Source organism: Dipodomys merriami, unplaced genomic scaffold (assembly GCF_024711535.1).
Source record: "Dipodomys merriami isolate MVZ:Mamm:240054 unplaced genomic scaffold, mDipMer1.0.p SCAF_128, whole genome shotgun sequence".
Taxonomy (NCBI): domain Eukaryota; kingdom Metazoa; phylum Chordata; class Mammalia; order Rodentia; family Heteromyidae; genus Dipodomys; species Dipodomys merriami.
In genome coordinates, this window is record NW_027202582.1 from 1423132 (window position 1) to 1443330 (window position 20199).

General features: G+C 50.0%; 1 protein-coding gene across 1 annotated transcript; it reads right to left on the reverse strand.

Annotated features, from left to right (window-relative positions):
- Positions 1-401: 401 nt before the first annotated feature.
- LOC138824273 (glycogen phosphorylase, muscle form) lies at positions 402-19070 on the reverse strand. Its single transcript, XM_070018017.1, has 20 exons — positions 18766-19070; positions 17080-17181; positions 16921-16999; positions 16734-16837; positions 16281-16412; positions 13219-13330; positions 13050-13132; positions 11767-11910; positions 11390-11482; positions 11079-11225; positions 10747-10910; positions 10042-10156; positions 9473-9574; positions 9010-9157; positions 8660-8718; positions 8428-8569; positions 7492-7699; positions 1127-1261; positions 874-940; positions 402-758 (listed from the first exon to the last, which is right to left on the reverse strand). The coding sequence occupies exons 1-20, from the start codon at positions 19006-19008 to the stop codon at positions 609-611; spliced, it is 2529 nt and encodes an 842-aa protein (XP_069874118.1). The 5' UTR covers positions 19009-19070; the 3' UTR covers positions 402-608.
- Positions 19071-20199: the final 1129 nt, after the last annotated feature.

Below are 20199 nucleotides of genomic sequence, written 5' to 3' on the forward strand. Positions count from 1 at the left end.
CGCAGTGGGGCGGGGTTAAGGGAGGAGTCAAGAAGGTGCCAAGCATCTGTAGGCCGGCCCCCTCCAGCATCCCTCCCTAGATAGCGTGCATCCTCCCCAGCCCCGAGGCCTCAGCCCAAGTCCCCTCTTCCAGCCTGAGCGGGCCCCACCCAGGCCGATGCCCCGCCCCCAGCCAGCCAGGCTGGCCGCTGACCTAGTATGGACACAGCACTGGTAAGAGAGGCGTGGAGGGCGACTCTGGAAAAGGGACCAAGTCCCAGCCACGCCCCAGGGCCGCCTCTCCCCCTCCCTGCAGAGGACGCACCTGCCAGGGTGTGGGGGACAAGAGGGTGATTTTGCTGCAGCTGTTGGGCTCGCCAAAGGCTAAAAATATTTCCCAAAAGAAAGAAGAGTAAAGAAGCTCCCAAGGAGAGTCAATTTATTGGAAGTGGGTACAGCTGGTCAAATAGGAAGGGGACAGTGTCCCTTGATCACACTGGACAAAAGAGGGTTCCAGGAAAGGGCGTAGAGACCCAACTCCAGGCTCCCACCCTCTGGAAGAGGAGCTGGAGTTGGCCCAAAGGATTGCAAAGAGACACCAGGGCAGGTTTGGGGTTTGGCCTAGGAGTTCAGATCTTCTCATCAGGGGCTGGCAGGCGCTGGTAGGAAGGCTCCACGCCCCAGATCTCCCGGGCATACTGGGCAATGGTGCGGTCGCTAGAGAACTTGCCCGAGGTGGCTATGTTCCGGATGACCATCCTTGTCCATTCTCTTGGGTTCTATAAGCCAAAGGGGAGCTCTGGGTTCAACTCCGCCAACAGGGTCCCCACCTTCTGCCTCACCCCAGGCCAGAGCCACTCAAGTCCTGCCAAGCCCACGTTTGGGATCTCTCACCTTATACAAAGCACTGACTTTCTCCTGGCACTTAATGTATTCTTCATAATCTGCGAAGACTTTAAACCTGAAGTGGGAAAGAAAGGCAGGAAGCTCTATGGGCAGCTGGGGCCCTGAGAATGTCGCTGCTTCCAAAAGAGCCTGACCACAAATGCCTAGCACCCCAGCACCCCTGTTGAGCCTCCCCACACCCTCCTGATGCTTGTCTAGGCCCGGCAGCCATCTTGCACGGTTGCCTGGCCAGCCTGCTCACCGGTCATGGTGCATGAGCATGTTGACAATGTCCTTGAATAAGTCGGGCTGTTTGGGGGAGAAGAAGCCACTGCTCAGCTGCTCGATGATCTGCCGAAGCTCAGGAATGCGGTCATAGTATTCCTGGGCGTTGTACCTGCCAGGATAGAGCTGGGGTCAACAACCTGCTCCTCCTCTAGAGAAAATCCCAGCCCTAAGCCTCAGAGTCTAAGCCTGGAAATCCTTCTCTAATAGTCCTCTCTCTTTTCTACAGTCACCTTGTGGGTGAGGAAACTGGTCTAGAAGGGACAGAAAAGTGAATCTCAAAGCCAAGGCCCCCAAACAGGGCTCTTCCTACTACACATCACCAGTGGGTTTCCTCTGTGCATGTATTGGGCTGGGCTGTGGCTCAGTGGTGGAGCACTTGCCAAACATATGCAAAGCTCTAGGGTTCCATCCCCAGCACTGCCAGAAAAAGAAAAGAAAGAACTCCACAAATGTCTTTTCTCTCCTGTCCCCAACATGACACCCTCAGGTATGTCCCCACTTTCTGAAGCACTATGACTGTCCCCCCAGACTTCAGATTAAAACCCTCCCCAAAGGCCAGGAAGGTGTGGTGCATGTCTGTAATCCCTGAACTTGGGAAGCTAAGGCAGGAGGATTGAAAGTTTGCGGGCAGGCTGGGAAGGTGCTCAGTGGTAGCTCTTGCCTTGCGTGCATGAGGCCCTAGATTCAATTCTTCAGCACCACATAAGCAGAAAAAGCCTGAAGTGGTGCTGTGGTTCAAGTGGTAGAGTGCTAGTCTTGGGCTGAAAAGCTGAGGGACAGCGCCCAGGCCCAGAGTTCAGGCCCCACAACCGACCCAAAAAAAAAAAAAGAAAAGGGCTGGGAAGGTGGCTCAGTGGTAGAGCGCTTGCCTTGCATGCTTGAGGCCCTGGGTTCGGTTCCTCAGCACCACATAAGCAAAAAGAAAAAAGCCGGAAGTGGCGCTGTGGCTCAAGTGGTAGAACGCTAGCCTTGAGCTGAAGGGCTGAGGGACAGCGTCCAGGCCCAGAGTTCAGGCCCCACGACCGGACCCAAAAAAAAAAAAAAAAAAGAAAAGTTTGAGGGCAGCCAGAAGTGTGGCTCAAGTATGCCTTGAGTTCTTGCTTAGCAAGCCTGAAGCTTCATGTTCAGACCCCAGTATCAGTATCAAAAACAAAAAACCTCTGCACAAGGCCAGCCTGCCCCCCCCCCATCACTTAGTTACCACCCTTCCTCTATTGTCTTCTAATCAGAAACCAAGGCTTCCTCCAGCTCCCCCGCACTGGCCCCACTTCAGGTGACCAGACACTCTCCTTCAGGTATCAGCTCCTACACTGGTCCCCCATCTGATCCCTCAGCCCAGTCTCCCTTCAGCAGCCAGAATTGTGCTAATGCCTAGTGCTGAGTATGTGAGCCTGGATCAAAATATGTCAGGGTTCCTTTTTTTTTTTTTTTTCCCTGTCCTGGGCTTTGAACTCTGGTCCTGGGTACTGTCACTAAGCTCTTTTTTTCTTCTTTCTTCTTTTTTTTTATTTTTATTTACTTTTGTTGGTCGTGGGGCTTGAACTCTGGACTTGGGTGCTGTCCTTATGTTCTTCAGCTCAAGGCCAGCACTCTACTGCTTATAAGCTCTTTTTTTCTTTTCTTTTTTTTGGTCCAGTAATGGGGCCTGAACTCTGGGTCTGGGCACTGTCCCTCAGCTCTTCAGCTCAAGGCTAGCGCTCTACCGCTTGAGCCACAGCGCCACTTCTGGCTTTTTTCTTTTTGCTTATGTGGTGCTGAGGAATCTAACCCAGGGCCTCAGGCATGCAAGGCAAGCACTCTACCACTGAGCCACCTTCCCAGCCCCGTAAGCTCTTTCTTTCAAAACTAGCATTTTACCACTTGAGCCACAGCACTACTTCTGGCTTTTTCTGTGATTAATTAGAGATAAGAGTCTCAAGGAAGCTGGGCACCAGTGGCTCACGCCTGTAATCCTAGCTACTGAGGAGGCTGAGATCTGAGGATCACGGTTCCAAGCCAGTCCTGGCAGGAAAGTCCATGAGACTTTCCACAAGGAAACTGGAAATGGAATTATAGCTCAAACGGTAGAGCACTCGAGTGGCTTGAGCTGAATTGCGCAGGAACAGCGCCCAAGACTAGAGTTCAAGCCCCACAACTAACAACAACAACAACAACAAAAAGAAGAGTCTCATGGATTTTCCTGCCCAGGCTGACTTTGAAATGCAATCCTCAGATCTCAGCCTCTTGAGTAGCTACAGGCATGGGCCACTAGCTTCTGGCTTTTTTTTTTTTTTGTACTGAAGATTGAACCCAAGGACTTTTACATGCTCATCAGGTGCTCTACCACTAAGCTACAGTCCCAGCCCTTTTATTTGTATTTTGGTTTTTGCGATAGAGATCTGGCTGAGTTTGCCCAGGCTAGGATCAAACTCATGATACTCACAATATTCAGGGTGCCCCTGCCTCCACCTCCTGAGTATTTGCAATTTCAGGACCACCACTATACAGCCCATGCCCGGCTCATAGGAGAAATTCCTTTCAGCATCAAATGCCAGCACTTTAAATCTGTTGGTAGAAGCAAAACCTGGTACTGACTTTTCTTCCTTTCTTTTCTTTCTTTTTAGCAATAAAACAGTTTGAACTCAAGGCCCCTGGTACTGACTTTCCAGAAAGCAACTTGGCAATCTGTGTCAGAGCCTTAAGCACTCCTTCTTTTTGATACCAAAATATCCTCCTTCTCGTCATTCTCTTAAGGAAATAATCAGATACTTGCACACAGATGTAAAAGGCTCTCACTGCAGCAATACTTAGACTAACAGCAGAGAAAAATCAATCTTAATGTCCAATCATATGGCACTGATTAAATAATATGGCATGTTGATAGGACAGAATACTATAAAAACACTTAAATTTTGTTAAAAGATGAATGATGTCAAGTAAGGTATTGGCATTCAAAATTATATATATTATTCCTAATCTCTTAAAACTGTAAATACGGCTGGGCCTTGGTGGCTCATGCTGGGCTCTGGTGGCTCATGCCTGTAATCCTAGCCACTTGGGAAGAAATATAGGATCAAGGTTCAAGATCAGCTTTGGCAAGAAAGTCTGAGATTCTAACCATCAAAAAGCTGGAAATAGGGCTGGGAAGGTGGCTCAGTGGTAGAGCGCTTGCCTTGCATGCATGAGGCCCTGGGTTCGATTCCTCAGCACCACATAAACAAGAAAAAAGCCGGAAGTGGCACTGTGGCTCAAGTGGTAGAGTGCTAGCCTTGAGCTGAAGAGCTGAGGGACATCGCCCAGGCCCAGAGTTCAGGCCCCATGACCGGACCCAAAAAAAAAAAAAAAAAAAAAAAGCTGGAAATGAAGGTGTGGCTCAAGTGGTAGAGTACCATCCTTTAGTGAAAAAGCTGCTAGATGTCTCATACCTGTAATCCTAGCTACTCAGGGGGCAGAGATCTGAGGATTGTGGTTCAAATCTAGCCTGCACAGTAAAACTCATGAGACATTTATCTCTAATTAACTACCAAAAAAAACAAAAAACAAGTGGCATTGTGGGGTAGAGTGCTAACCTTGTGTACAAAACCTCAGAAACAGCACCAAGGCCCAGAGTTCAAGCCCCAAGATAGTTACAAAAAAAAGAAAAGGGGCTGGGAAGGTGGCTCAGTGGTAGAACATTTGCCTTGCATGCATGAGGCCCTGGGTTCAATTCCTCAGCACCATATAAGCAAAAAGAAAAAAGCCGGAAGTGGTGCTGTGGCTCAAGTGGTAGAGCACTGGCCGTGAGCTGAAGAGCTGAAGGACAGCGCCCAGGCCCAGAGTTCAGGCCCCACAACCGGACCCCAAAAAAAAAAAAAAGAAAAGAAAAAAAGGAAAAGCTGAGGGATAGCTCTTATATCCTACATTCAAGCCCCAGTACTGGCATACACACACAAAAAGTGAAATATGCTCCTATACATATAATACAACTGTACAAATATATACATATAAACAAGAATATACATAAAAAGAGAGCTGTGACTATAAATCTGGGTGTGAAGTTATACATGGTAGTTACTTGAGTCTGTTATTTTCTAGTTCTCAATGAGTATGTATTACATTTATTACTAAAAAAAATTTTTTAAATAAGTTTTAGAGCTGGGTACTGGTGGCTCACACCTATAATCCTAATTACTCAGGAGGCTGAGATCTGAGGATCATGGCTCAAAGCCAGCCCATGCAGAAAAGTTCCCATGAAACTCTCATCTCCAATTAACCACTTGAAAAACCCGAAGAGGAGTTATGGCTCAATTAATAGAATGATATCCTTGAGCACAAAGAGGCTCAGGAACAGTGCTTAGGCTCTGAGTTCAAGCCCCACAAGTGACAAAAACTAAACTAATAATAATCATAATCATAAATACAAATAATAAATTTTAGGCTAGGCACCAGAGGCTCATACTTGTAATCCTAGCTACTCAGGAGGGTGAGATCTGAAGATAACAGTTCCAAGTCAGCCGAGGCAGGAAAGTCTATAAGATTCTTATCTCCAATTAACCATCAGAAATACCAGAGCTGGAGCTCAAATTGGTAGACCCTAACCTTGAACAAAAGAGCTCCAGAGGGGCTGGGAAGGTGGCTCAGTGGTAGAGTGCTTGCCTTGCATGCATGAGGCCCTGGGCATGGGCTCTCAGCACCACATAAGCAGAAAAAGTCAGAATTGGTGCTGTGGCTCAAGTGGTAGAGCCCTAGCCTTGAGCGAAAGAGCTGAGGGACAGCCGGGCGCTGGTGGCTCACGCCTGTAATCCTAGCTACTCAGGAGGCTGAGATCTGAGGATCACGGTTCAAAGCCAGCCTGGGCAGGAGAGACCGTGAGAATCCTATCTCCAATAAACCACCAGAAAACCGGAAGTGGCGCTATAGCTCAAGTGGTAGAGCTCTCACCTTGAGCTGAAGAGCTGAGGGACAGCGCCCAGGCCCAGAGTTCAAGCCCCATGACCGACCAAAAAAAAAAAAAAAAGAGCTGAGGGACAGTGCCCAGGCCCAGAGTTCAGGCCCCAAACCAACAGGTACATAAATATTAGGTCTGGAGGCATGGCTCAAGTGGTAGAGTGCAAGGCCCTGAGTTCAAATAATAGTACTGCAAATATTACACACACACATGTGTGCACACACATGCCAGCTGAGTGCATGCCTATAGTCTCATAGTCTCAGCTACTTTGGAGGCTAAGGCAAGAAAATCATTTGACTCTAGGAATGCTAAGACTAATCTGGATAACACAGTGAGATCCCCATCTCAAAAAATAAAAAATAAATTAATTAGTACAGAGATGCAATCCTAGCTACTCAGGAGGCTGAGATCTGAGGATTATGGTTTAAAGCCAGCCCAGGCAAGAAAGTCTGGGCTGGGAAGGTGGCTCAGTGGTAGAATGCTTGCCTCGCATGCATGAGGCCCTTGGTTCGATTCCTCAGCACCACATAAACAGAAAAAAAAAAAAAGCCGGAAGTGGCGCTGTGACTCAAGTGGTAGAGCGCTAGCCTTGAGCTGAAGAGCTGAGGGACAGCGCCCAGGCCCAGAGTTCAGGCCCACGACAGGACCCAAAAAAAAAAAGAAAAAAGAAAAAGAAAAAAGAAAGTCTGTGAGATTCTTATTTGCAATCAACCATTAAAGAACCAGAAGTAGAGCTGTGGCTCAAGTAATAGAGCACCAGCCTTGAGCAAACTAAGGGAAGCCCACACCCTAAATTCAAGCCCCACTACCATCACAAAAAATAATAATGGAATGGGCTGGGAAGGTGGCTCAGTGGTAGAGCGCGCCTTGCATGCATGAGGCCCTGGGTTCAATTCCTTAGCACCACATAAGCAAAAAGAAAAAAGCCAGAAGTGGCACTGTAGCTCAAGTGGTAGAATGCTAGCCTTGAGCAAAAGAAGCTCAGGACAGTGCCCAGGCCCTGAATTCAAGCCTCAGGACCAGCACAAGTAAATATATATATTTTATGTATTATTTATATGTGTGTGTGTATTAAAACGTAGGAAAAATGTCTACTCTGAAGATTTATGTTTCAAGTCACAAGTAGAATTGCAAACATCATGTCCATTTTTTCCCTTGTGACAAGGCTATTCAGGAAGCTAATGATTTAACTTCGCTTCTAATTTCAGAACATTATCCCTTAGGATAGATATAATTTTCCCTTATTTTTCCTTTGCTTCTGTCACTTCTTTCTTTTTCCATTTTGTTACCTTTATTTGCTAACAACTCTCAAGTTTTCCAGAATCCTGACGGCCTTTGTTCAGGCATTCCAGGTAAGCCTCTCCCAGCCCAGGCCCCTCCAGCAGCTATACTTTGGTTCCTCCTGCCCAGGAACCCTGAACTTTGACCCATACCCTCTCTGGTCAAGCCTTTCTACGTCCTCCACGCGCATGCCAAAGATGAAGAAATTCTGTTCTCCCGCCTCTTCTGCCATTTCCACATTGGCCCCATCCATGGTGCCAATGGTCAGAGCCCCATTGAGCATGAACTTCATGTTGCCTGTGCCTGAGGCCTCAGTGCCTGCAGTGGAGATCTGCTCAGAGAGGTCGGCCGCTGGGATCACTGTAAGGCAGAGGTGGGGGGGGGGGGGGGGAGAAGGGTCAGCTTTGGAGTGGTCCTGCCATATTGGGTGAGGTTGGTTCTGCACACAGCCAAACTCAACCTCCCCTCTGCTGCCACCAATCTAGTCTTCCTCCCACCATCTCTTATTCTTTTTTTTTTTTTTTCTTTTTGCCAGTCCTGGGGCTTAAACTCAAGGCCTAGGCACTGTCCCTGAGTTTCTTTTGCTCAAGGCTAGTACTCTGCCACTTGAACCACAGCTCAAAGGAGGATCTTAAATAGGAGGATCTCAGTCCAGGTAGGCCTGGATAGAAAGCAAGACCCTATCTCACAAACAGCAAAGCTGAGTGGCTCCTGCCTGCAATCCTAGTTACTAAGGATGATGAGATCTGAGGATTGTGGTTTGAAGCCAGCCTAGGTAGGAAAGTCTATGAGACTCTTATCTCCAATTATGCCAGCAGTGGGGCTGTGGCTCAAGTGGTAGAGCTCTATCTAGACTTGAGCAAAGGAAGCGCAGGGATAGTGCCCAGGCTCTGAGCTAAAGTTCAGGACTAGTAAATTAAAAAAAAAATTTTAAAAGAAAGCACAGAGCAAAAGGGCTAGAAATGTGGCTCAAGCATCAGAGTGCCTGCCTGACAGTGCAAAGTTCAAACCCCAGTACCTCAAAATAAATAAGTAAATAAAAGGCTAGCTAATGCCTCCCCTGGGATAGGGCCCATGGCAGGGCCCACCTTTCTCAGCCAGTGAGACTCGGTAGTTCTCCAGGAAGATCACACGGAGGCGGTCTCCCACCACCGGGTCGTGGTTCACCACATCCCCGATTGCAGTGATAAGCTTGATGATCATCTTTGCCATGTGGTACCCGGGTGCGGCCTGTGGAGCACAGTCTAGGGTCAGTGCTACTGCCCAGCCCTGGACCCACATGTCCAAGGCTCAGAGCCCAACCTGTATGCAGCTTCTCACCTTGCCTCCGATCATCACAGTCCGAGGCACAACAAACTTATTGGGCTCTCTCTTGATCCCTGTGGAGAAGAGAAGAGAAGCTTCAAGCCAACCAGCATTTGCCCTCCAGCAGTGGCTCCAAAAAGCACCCAAGACAGCCAGGCAGGGTCTGAGATGGGCTGCCCTGGCTTAGCCAGTCACTTGTTCTGTGCCCGTGACTTCCTCCTGAGACTCGATTTGTCCATCTATGAAATGAGATACTACTTTCATGTCCTAAGAGTGTCACTAGGCACAAAGAAATACCGATCAGGCAGTGTGGTGGGAGGTGGGTGGAAGTGAGGACTGAAACGAATGCAGTCCCAGCCACTCACGATTGTACAGGGTGATGACGTGAAGGCAATTGAGGAGCTGACGCTTGTATTCATGAATCCGCTTCACCTGGACATCGAAGAGGGAGTTGGGGTTGATTTGGACTTTGTATTCTCTCTCCAGGTATGCAGAGAACTTCAACTTGTTTTCCTGTAGGCAGGAGAGGCACAGGGCTCACCAATGAGCTTCGCTTCAGAAACTCTACCCAATCACTGATTTCCCTCCACTCAGGCCCAGGAAGGTAGGTAATAGGAAGCTCCATTGCTACCTTCCTCCACCTCTGTACCAGGGCAGACATTGTTAATGGATGTCAGCACTCGCCCAGTGAGATCAGATACTGCCTTCCACAACCCACTCCAGGAAGATTCTACCAGTGCCTGGGGTTGGCAAGAGAGATATGCTCTTGCTACCATTCCTGACCCGGATATAGGGCCTTGGCATGGTATCCCAGGTTGCATTCCACACCTGCTTCACTTTGGCCACATCCCTGATGAAAGCTTCATCATCCACATAGGAGAGCAGTTTCCGCAGCTGGTCCAGGTCTGAGATGTACTCCTCCCCAATGCGCTGTGGAAAGGCAGTGTTTAGTCATTCCTGCTCCCTCCCTGGGCACAGAGGGTTCCCTTTCCAGGTCAGCAGGGTGTCCCCACTTCAGGGATTGCGCTAGGGACAGGGCATGGTGCATCTGTGTCCACCTCCCCTCCCTCCCATCTCTGAGCTCTGATGGCTGGTCCCACCTGACCCTCCCCACCAGTAGGCCTCCTGACTTCTACCCTCTTCTCTTCCCCACTAACCTGATTCAGGAATGACACCTTCCCTTTAAGACTCTGATCTCCAACAGGAGGTTGGCCTCTGTAGGCAAAGCCTCTATTATCCTGTGAGGCACACTTATGCACCCGTATCCTCTCTTCCAGGGGGATGTCAGGATTGGAGAACACAACTGTATTGCAATCCTCAGCTGGGAGTGCCTGTACAGTGAGCTACCCACCCAACTGTATGCAGCAGATCCCTGCAGTGATACAGTGGCCTCTCACCTCAGCAATGACCTCTGCCAGGCCAGGGTTGCACAGAACCAGCCAGCGCCGAGGGGTGATGCCATTGGTCTTATTCTGGAACTTATGAGGCTCCAGTTCATAGAAGTCCTTGAAGCTGCAGCATGGGATTGAGCGAGGGTCACCACTCACCCCTGTAGGAATCTCCTCCTGGGGGCCCTACTCTAGTTTCCTTCCTTTCCAAGGGGCCTGGGAGATGGGATGCAGAAACGGGAGAAGTAGAGACTGTTGTGTAAGAAAGGGGTTAACTGGGAGCTGGGTGCTGGTGGCTCACGCCTGTAATCCTAGCTACTCAAGAGGCTGAGATTTGAGAATCATGTTTCAAAGCCAGCCCCCCATAGGAAAGTGTGCAAGACTCCTATCTCCAATTAATTACTAAAATGCGAAAATGGAGCTGTGACTCAATTGGTAGCCTTGAGCAAAAAGTCTCATGGACAATGGCAGGACCCTGTGTCCAAGCCCCAGACCCTGCACAAAAAAAGGGGAGGGGAGAGGTTAACTGGAGTGTAACAGTACATATAACTATACTGGATGGAAAGGACTATAGTGCTCTCAAAACAGGTTATGTGTGGGAGGGGCCAGCGTGAGGAGACTATAAAGGGTCCAGGTGATGAAGAAGCAGGACCGTGTGAGGCTGAGAAGCTGTAGGCAGAGCCTGGAGAAGCAGGGCCTGAAAGGAAGGCTCACATTGTCTTCTTGAGGATCTCCGAGTGGATACGAGCTACACCATTGACTGCATGCGAGCCCGCAATGCACAGGTGTGCCATGTTGATGCGTTTCACTGCACCCTCCTCCACGAGTGACATGCGCCGGAGCCGGTCCACGTCCCCTGGGAATGCAGCTGCCACTCTCTGTGCCCAGAGAAACAAAATAGGATCAGGACCCCCAAAAGCACAGATCAACTTCATACCCCTCAGTCTTCCCCACACCTTAAGGCTCAAGCTCCTAAGGGACACCCCTTCCATGTGCCTACTCTGGGGCCCATTGCACACCTGCCCACCACAGGCCCTCAGACTCACATTAAGGAATCGCTGGTTGATCTCGTAGATGATCTGCAGGTGCCGGGGCAGCAGCGTCTCCATGAGGTGCACAGGCCAGCGCTCCAGGGCCTCGGGCAGCACCGTGTGGTTGGTATAGGCACAGGTCTTCACTGTCACGTCCCAGGCCTGGCTCAGAGGGCGAGGAGTCAGGGTAGAAGGCCTGAAACCTAAGATTCTGCAAGCCCTATGTTCTGCCCCTGCAGAGCTGGGTTTGAAGACTCCCAGCCTCATTCCCTTCCCATCCCAAGACAGAGCAGTTCAAACAAAGGTAGAGGAATCCCAAAGCCCACCTTGTCCCAGTCCAGCCGTTCCAGGTCCACCAGAATCCTCATCAGCTCAGGGATGGCCAAGGAGGGGTGGGTGTCATTAAGCTGGATGGCCACCTGTAGGCAAGGGGGCTGGGAGTCAGCCTGGGCCCAAAGCAAACATTATGGTTTCCCTTCAGAGCTCCTGGGGGGGGGGAGGGGAGGGGCCCTCAGGGGCAGAGGGTAGTGGATGGAGGAGGAAGGCTCAAGTGCTATGTGCATGTTGGTTAAAAACCTTGAGCATGTTACCTCCATACTGCCGGTTTCCACATCCTTGTCTATAAAGTGGGGCAGGCGAGTCCGGAGGGCCAATGGGACACTGCAGTCACAGTGGACACGTGGCCTTCCCTCTGGCACAGTACCTTATCCGGGAAGGCATCGAAGTTTGTGCGCACAGGATCCCGGCAACCGAACTTGGAAGATTTGAAGCGCCGAATGATGTCCTGGAGGGTGGCAGCCACTACGAAGTACTCCTGCTTCAGCCGCAGCTCCTTCCCCTCAAAGAACTAGTTGAGAGAGCAAGGCAGCATGGAGTAAAGGCAGCATGGAGTAAGGACAGCAGGGGTGGGATCTAATGTTGCTGTGGGTGTGGCCAGAATAGATCTCATTTACTAGTACTCAGAACACTAAACTTTCCCTGCCTCCAAGACCCAGGGTTTTTGTCCCCATTAATTAGTAATCATGGGAGATGGTGTCAGAAACAGGGACATTATGGAGGTGCCAGAAAAGTCCCTTATAAATACTCCATTCTAGCTGGGCGCTGGTGACTTTACCTGTCATCCTAGCTACTCAGGAGGCTGAGATCTGAGGATTGTAGTTTAAACCCAGCCTGGGCAGGAAAGTCTATGAGACTTTTATCTCCAATTAACCATCAGAAAACCAGAAGTGGCACTGTGGCTCAAAGTAGTAGAGCACTAGCCTTGAGCTGAAGGGCTCAGGGACAGCGCCCAGGTCCAGAGTTCAAGTCCCATGACAGACAGACAAAAAAACAAAAACAAAAAACAAAACACCTCCATTCTTGGGCTGGAGTGTAGCCTAGTAGCAAAGTACTTCCCTAGCAAGTGCTGGGTTCAATCCCCAGTACCAAAAAAGAAAAGACAGAAAAGAAATACTCCATTCTGCTGGACACTGGTGGCTCATGTCTATAATCCTAGCTACTCAGGAAGCAGAGATCTAATGATCCAGTTTCAAAGCCAGCCTGGGCAGACAAATCCGAGAGACTTATCTTCAGTTAACTAGCCAAAAAAAAAAAAAAAAAGAAAGAAAAAAAATCCAAGGCTAGGAATGTGGCTTAGTGGTAGTATGCTGGCTTAGCATTCATGAGATCCTGGGTTTGATTTCATTATACCATATAAGCAAAAAATAAACTAATTAAAAAACAAAAAATATCCAGAAGTAGAAGTGTGGTTCAAATGGTAGAGCACCAGCCTTGAGAGAAAAAGCTAAGCAATATCTCATCCTAATCTTCTTCCCTCAAGACTCAGGCCTCTCCTACTCAAAGGACACTGGGAAGGTGGGAGAGAAAACAGGGTCCACAGGTCCAGGCCATAGAAGTGATTAGGGGAGCAGCAAATGTCCCCCCCTCAGTCCCCTGACCATCTCCCAAAGACTCAGGCTGCCACGCCCAGCCAAAAGGGCAACGCACATTATCGTTGGGGTACAAGACACGAGAGATGTTCTCAGCCAGATTTCGGTCCAGCACAGCCTGGATATAGCCACCGACATTAACTGTGGGACAAAAGGAAGACAGCATCAGAATGGGCACAGGCCAGGTAGGATGTAGGTGGGGCTGCTCTCCACCAATGGAAACTCACAGTCCTTGAGGTTGAAGTCGTTGGGAGCCTTGGCTGACCAGAGGCGCATGGTGTTGACAACATTATTGCGGTATCCAGGCACAGGAGTGTCATAGGGCATGGCCAATACCACCTGTGGGAGACACCCTGTGTGATGAGCTGGACAAGCTGCCAGGAGACCAGCCCTGGACAACTGCCTGTGTCTGACTCCTAGGACCTCCCTCACCTGCAGGGCTGGAAGTCCAGGCATTGTCAATGCCTGCTACCAGCTCCCAAGCCTGGGTTTCAGTCCTAACACTAGTGTTTACTAGCTGGTAACAGGAGAAAACTGCACAACTGGACCTCATGTATAAAAAGGGAACATTCCCAATATTGATTCCCAATACATCAACTCCCGTCTTGTTAGAATGTTCTGAGCTGGTGCTGGGGGCTCACATCTGTAATCCTAGCTACTCAAGAGGCTGAGATCTGAGGATCGCAGTTCAAAGCCAGCTCAGGCAAGAAAGTCTGTGAGACTCAATAAACTAGCAGAAAACCAGAAGTGGTGCTGTGGCTCAAGTGGTAGAGCACTCGCCTTGAGCTGAAGAGCTGAGGGACAGCACTCAGGCCCAGAGTTCAAGCTCCATGACCAACAACAACAAAAAGAATGTTCTGAGGATTAGGGGAAGAGGTAGTGTGACAAGAGTTGCAAGTACATGCCTATAATCAGGAAGCTGAAATCTGAGGGTCCTAGTTCAAAGCCATCCCAGGTAGAAAAGTTCATGAGACTTTTTTTGGTGGTCCTGGGGCTTGAATGCTGTCCCTCAGCTCTTTAGCTCAAGGCTAGCACTCTACTACTACTTGAGCTACAGTGCCACTTCTGTTTTTCTGGTGGTTAATTGGAGCTAAGAGTCTTATGGACTTTCCTGCCCTGGCTGGATTTGAATTGCGATCCTCAGATCTCAGCCTCCTGAGTAGCTAGGATTACAGGTGTGAGCCATGAGTACCTGGCTCTTATCTCCAATTAATCACCAAAAAGATGGAAGTAGAGGTATGACCCAAGTGATAGACTTAAGGGATAGTGTCAAGGTCCTGAAATCAAGTGCAAGAATTGGCATTGTGTACATGCTTCACACACACACACACAGACACACACACAGACACACACGCACGCACGCACGCACGCACGCACACACACACACACACACACACACACACACACACGAGTTGGCTAGCCTGGCCTGGGCAAAAATGAGAGGTCAGCCAGGCGCTGGTGGCTCATGCCTGTAATCCTAGCTACTCAGGAGGCTGAGATCTGAGGATCGAGGTTCAAAGCCAGCCCTGGCAGGAGAGACCGTGAGACTCTTATCTCCAATAAACCACCAGAAAACCGGAAGTGGCGCTGTAGCTCAAGTGGTAGAGCGCTGGCCTTGAGCTGAAGAGCTGAGGGACAGTGCCCAGGCCGAGTTCAAGCCCCACGACTGACCAAAAAAAAAAAAAAAATGAGAGGTCACTTTGGACTCCAGTATGGGCTGGGAGAGCTTGAGGCCAGCACAGGCACACCAGATAAATCACAGATTTATGTCTGGTTGAACATAGAGCTAATTCACAGTGACTAATGTTTTTCACCTCTCACAATAAGCAAACAGTAATAACAGCTGCATTGTCCAAAATGAAATATACTCATTACCTGACTTATGTAACCATAAACCCTCTGTATATCACCTTTATAATAACAATAAAAAATACTAAAGTTTTGTTGTTGTTGTTGTTGTTGGTTGTGGGGCGTAAACTCTGGGTTTGGGCGCTGTCCCTCAGCTCTTCATCTCAAGGCTAGTGCTCTACCACTTGGGCCACAGTGCCACTTCTGGTTTTCTAGTGGTTTATTGGAGATAAGGGTCTCACAGAGTTTCCTGCACCGGCTGACTTTGAGCCGTGATCCTCAGATCTCAGCCTCCTGAGTAGCTAGGATTATAGGTGTGAGCCACTGGTGCCCAGATAATGTTAAAGTTTTTTTTGTTTTGTTTTTTGGTTGGTTGTGGGGCTTGAATTCTGGGCTTGGGTGCTATCCCTCAGCTCTTCAGCTCAAAGCTAGCGCTCTACCACTTGAGCTACAGTGCCACTTCTGGCTTTCTGGTGGTTTACTGGAGATAAGAATTTCATGGACTTTCTTGCCCAGGCTGGCTTTGAACCGAGATCCTCAGATCACAACCTCCTGAGTAGCTAGGATTACAGACGTGAGCCACCAGTGCCCAGCATGCTAAAGTTTTTTAATTGAAAAATAAATGGCTGCTCAGAACTCGGTGTTGCCAGCGCACCTGCACTTTTCCAAAGGACCCTAAAAGGGGCATCACCATCCTTCTCTAACCCTAAGAGGCCCTGACTGGAGCATGGAGAAAGCTGCAGCTCAGAGATGGAAGGGACTTGATCCAATATCACACAGCCAGGTTGCACAGCCAGACTGAGCCAAGTTCCTGGCCTACTAGCCAGAGATGCTTGTGCCAGGCCAGCCGCCCCTTCTGGAGTAACAGTGCAATGAATACCCAATGCTGAAAGCCTAGACGTTTGAGAATCCACTGAACAATGATTAGGATGGATGCCTGGACCGGCTTTAGGCTCCCTGGAACTTGGTGTGTGACCTTGGACAATTCAGTTTCACTCTAGAAGCCTTAACGTTCTCCTGTGTTCCCAATTCTGGGTTGTTGCCTTTGTTTTCATCAGATCTCCAGGTCAAATGCACAGGCAAGCATGGAGTCACTGTGACAGTCCCCTGACATGTCTTGTGCTAGCTGTGGTAAGGAGTGGGCTGGGGGTGGGGCCCTGGTGGAAAAAGGATAGCACTTTCCTCCTCTTGAGCTTTATTATTTAGCCTGAACCCATTGTGTCCCTGACTCCAAGGCTCTCCTGGTTCTGGCTGTGTGGTTTTGAGTAAGTCACTTAGCCTCTCTGGGCCTGTTTTCTAACCCATAAAATAGCACTGAGTCTAATAGACTGTACGTTTTTTCCTTGTATCCTGTTCCCTCTACTAGCTTCCTCCCTTTCCCCTGTCCTGTCACGGGATCTTCTCCCAGCATCCCCACCCTGACTCCCTGCTTCATCCTGACCTGTGTGTCTATCCACTTGGCTCCCTGGCTGGTGTGCTCCACTCGGCCATAGAAGTGCACTGGCAGTGTGAACTCAGGCCGGGCTTTCTCCCAGGGGTTGCCATAGCGAAGCCAGTCATCAGCTTCCTCCATCTAAATTAAAGGCAAGATAGGAGAGAGTAGTCAGTGTCCAACCCAGGAGCCCCACCAGCTGGTAGGGCACGGCAGAGCAGGAATGGTGGTCAGGAGTATCCTATATAGGGATTCTTGGTCTGGGAGACTATCCAGTGGGGTTCACAGATGTGGTCAACCTATTTCAGGGGCTACCAACTGGCTTTGGAGCCAGCAGAGAAAGAAGAGCAAGGATGTTTTCCCAAGTCTGTGGCAGGTTCTGAACCTATCCAGAAATAGATGACATGGGAGAACTTTTGCATCACAACCAAGGTCCAATGAGATCAGGTCCCAGGCTCTCACCTGCCAGCCCCCACAGATCTTCTGATTAAAAATCCCAAATTCATAGCGGATCCCGTAACCATAGGCAGCCAGACCCAGTGTCGCCATGGAGTCCAGAAAGCATGCTGCAGAAACACAGGGGGGATCAGGACCCAGCACTGAAGCAGCCCTCTGCCCGCACCCCTCCCCTCCCAGATCACCTATTCACCTGCCAGCCGACCCAGGCCCCCATTGCCCAGCCCTGCATCCTCTTCAATTTCTTCCAGCTCCTCCATGTCCAGGCCCAACTAGGAGGAGGGATGGCAGTAGTCAAGGCCAAGTGTCAGCAACGAGACCCCCCTCCCCAGGCCTCAGTGCTCCCCACAACCTGGTAGGTGGCTTCATCACAGGCATTCTCTAAGGCCAGGTTCACCATGGTATTCTGTAGTGTCCGTCCCATGTAGAACTCCAAAGACAGGTAGTAGATCCTCTATCCAGAGACATGGACAGGGAAGGGAGGGTGGTCAGGTTATCCACCAACATTCACCAACTGAAATTCACCGAGATCCCCCTCTCCTGCTCCGCTCCCAGGTTTCAGAATATCCCATTATTACTTGTGTGTGTGCACATGTGTGCACACATGTGCCAGTACTTGGGCTTGAAGTCAGGGCCTGAATACTGTCCTTGAGCTTTTGTGCTCAAGGCTAGTGCTCTTCCCTCCTTGAGCCACAGCTCCACTTACAGACTTTTTGGTAATCAGATAAGAGTCTCACTGACTTTTCTGCCTGGGCTGACTTTAAACTTCCTTTTCTTTTTCTTTTCTTTTTTTGTTTTTTTGGTCATGAGGCTTGAACTCTGGGCCTGGGGGTGGGTGTGGGCTGACTTTGAACTGTGATCCTCAGTTCTTAGCCTTCTAAGTAGCTAGGATTACAGGTGTGAGTCACTGGCACCAGCCAGCATATCCCACTTCTGTGTCCAAAATTTTTCTCTCCAGTCAGAACAACCATCTGAAACATAGAAGTCTAACAAGTAGCCGGGCGCTGGTGGCTCACGCCTGTAATCCTAGCTACTCAGGAGGCTGAGATCTGAGGATCGCGGTTCAAAGCCAGCCCGGGCAGGAGAGACCGTGAGACTCCTATCTCCAATAAAAACCACCAGAAAACTGGAAGTGGCGCTGTAGCTCAAGTGGTAGAGCGTTCGCCTTGAGCTGAAGAGCTGAGGGACAGCGCCCAGGCCCAGAGTTCAAGCCCCACAACCGACAAAAAAAAAAAAAAAAAGAAGTCTAACAAGTAAGTAAGGCCTCGGTGCTAAGTCAAATCATTCCTCTGTGGCCTCAGTCTTCTCATCTGAAGAATGGGACAGGACAGGCATGCCTTAGGGATCGAGGTGCTTAGGAGAGGTGAAAGAACCCCTTTCCACACACATGAGCCCATCAGAGTCAAAACAAATAAATACTTCCAAATGTTCTCTAAAAGGGCTAGGCCAAGGCCTCGAGGAAAAAAGTCCTTTGCTCAAGGTCACACAGTGACTCAGGGCTAGGAATGGTCTGGGCAGCGCCCCTTCATCTTCCAACTTCTGACCCCAAAGAGGATAGACAACAGCTATGAGCATGCCAAGAGCTTGGACCCCTCCTGTCCCCGGGACCCCTCCCCCACCACGGGCATGTGGTATTAGGTTGCTGACATTTACCAATGACCCCTTCAGACACTTGATCCTGACCGCCCCAGCTGCTCCAGCCTCGCCCTGCCTGTGGCACAGGCACACTGCACCGTGTACACATTAATGGCATGTCATTCTACCCCAGGTCTAAACCAGGCCACAGGACAGCTTTTTTCCTCATAGCAGCCCCTCCAACCTTCTCAGAGTAGATGGGGCCAGGCCTTTGCAAGCAGCCCACCTGCTCTGAGACTTCCCCCGGCCTTCCTCTACCCCCAGCACCCACTCCATCTGGTACTCCTAGATCCTCCAAACCCAGTTCCCCGGAGCCATCCTTTTGCTGCAGAAAGCACAGGCCTTAGAAAGCAACAGCCACTTGGTGACGCCCCATTTCCCATGCAGGGATCCCCCATAGCACCTTGGGGTCCTTCTCATAGTAGTACTGCTGTGTGCGGATCCAGCGTCCCACGAGGTGGTCTCGGACAGTGTGGGCCAGCGCAAAGTAGTAGTCTCTCGGCGTGGCCACATTGCGGTCCTTGACTAGCGTGAAATGCAGGTGCCGATTGAAGTTCTTTTTCAGCTCAGTCACATTCTCCACGCCAGCCAGGCCACGCACACTGATTTGCTTTCTCTTATCCTGGTCTGACAGGGGCCGAGACATGGCTGCAGCAGGGTGGGCTGGCCTGACAGACTCGTATACTGCCTCCAGCCAGGGAGTGGAGTGACCCAGCTGGGATGGGATTTAAAGCCTGGCTCTGGGCAGCATGCCCCGCCTCTCCCCCAACCTCATCACCCCCTACCTCCTCCATGGGAGGGTCCTGGCCAGCAGGATCAGGGAGCTATTTTGGGGGCAAGAGGAGGAGAGAAGAGGGAAGGAGGAGGGGCAAGCTCTACAAGGAAAGGGCCAAGCCCAGCCTGGCTGGTTAGCAGCCTGTGCTGACCCACTTCTCCAGTCTCCTCTCTGTAGGGTTGGAGACAGGAAAGCTACTACAGGCAGAACTCTGAGCTGAAAGGCCCAAAGCCTGACTGGAGCCTGCTAGCTGTGTCTTTCTTTGTCTAAGGTGCTTCCCAAATCTGGGTCCTTCTCTTAGTGTACAGATAAGAGGTGGGGGGGCTGGGAAGGTGGCTAGTGTGGTAGAGTGCTTGCCTTGCATGCATGAGGCCCTGGGTTCTATTCCTCAGCACCACATAAGCAAAAAGAAAAAAGCCAGAAGTGGTGCTGTGGCTCAAGTGGTAGAGTGCTAGCCTTGAGCTGAAGAGCTGAGGGACAGCACCCAGGCCCAGAGGTCAGGCCCCACGACTGGACCCCCAAAAAATAAAAAAAAAGAGGTGGGACCGCCAGGCGCCGGTGGCTCATGCCTGTAATCCTAGCTACTCAGGAGGCTGAGACCTGAGGATCACGGTTCAAAGCCAGCCCAGGCAGGAAAGTCCATAAGACTCATATCCAATAAACCACTCGAAAACCAGAAGTGGCACTGTGGCTCAAGCGGTAGAGCACTAGCATTGAGCTGAAGAGCTGAGGGATAGCGCCCAAGCTCAAAGTTCAAGCCCAGGACCAAAAAAAAAAAAAAAAATGGGACTGAACTGTGGACCCTGCATCAGGTCTGAGAGACCAATGGGTGTCATGTGGGCCAGGTTTCAGAATTCACACATCCTCCTTTTTATTATTATTATTTATTTTTATTGTGAAAATACTGTACAGAGGGGTTACAATTATATGAGCAAGATAATGAGTACTTTTTTTTTTTTTTTTTTTTTTGGGTCTGGTCATGAGGCCTGAACTCTGGGCCTGGGTGCTGTCCCTGAGCTCTTCAGCTTAAGGCTAGCACTCTACCACTTGAGCCACAGAGCC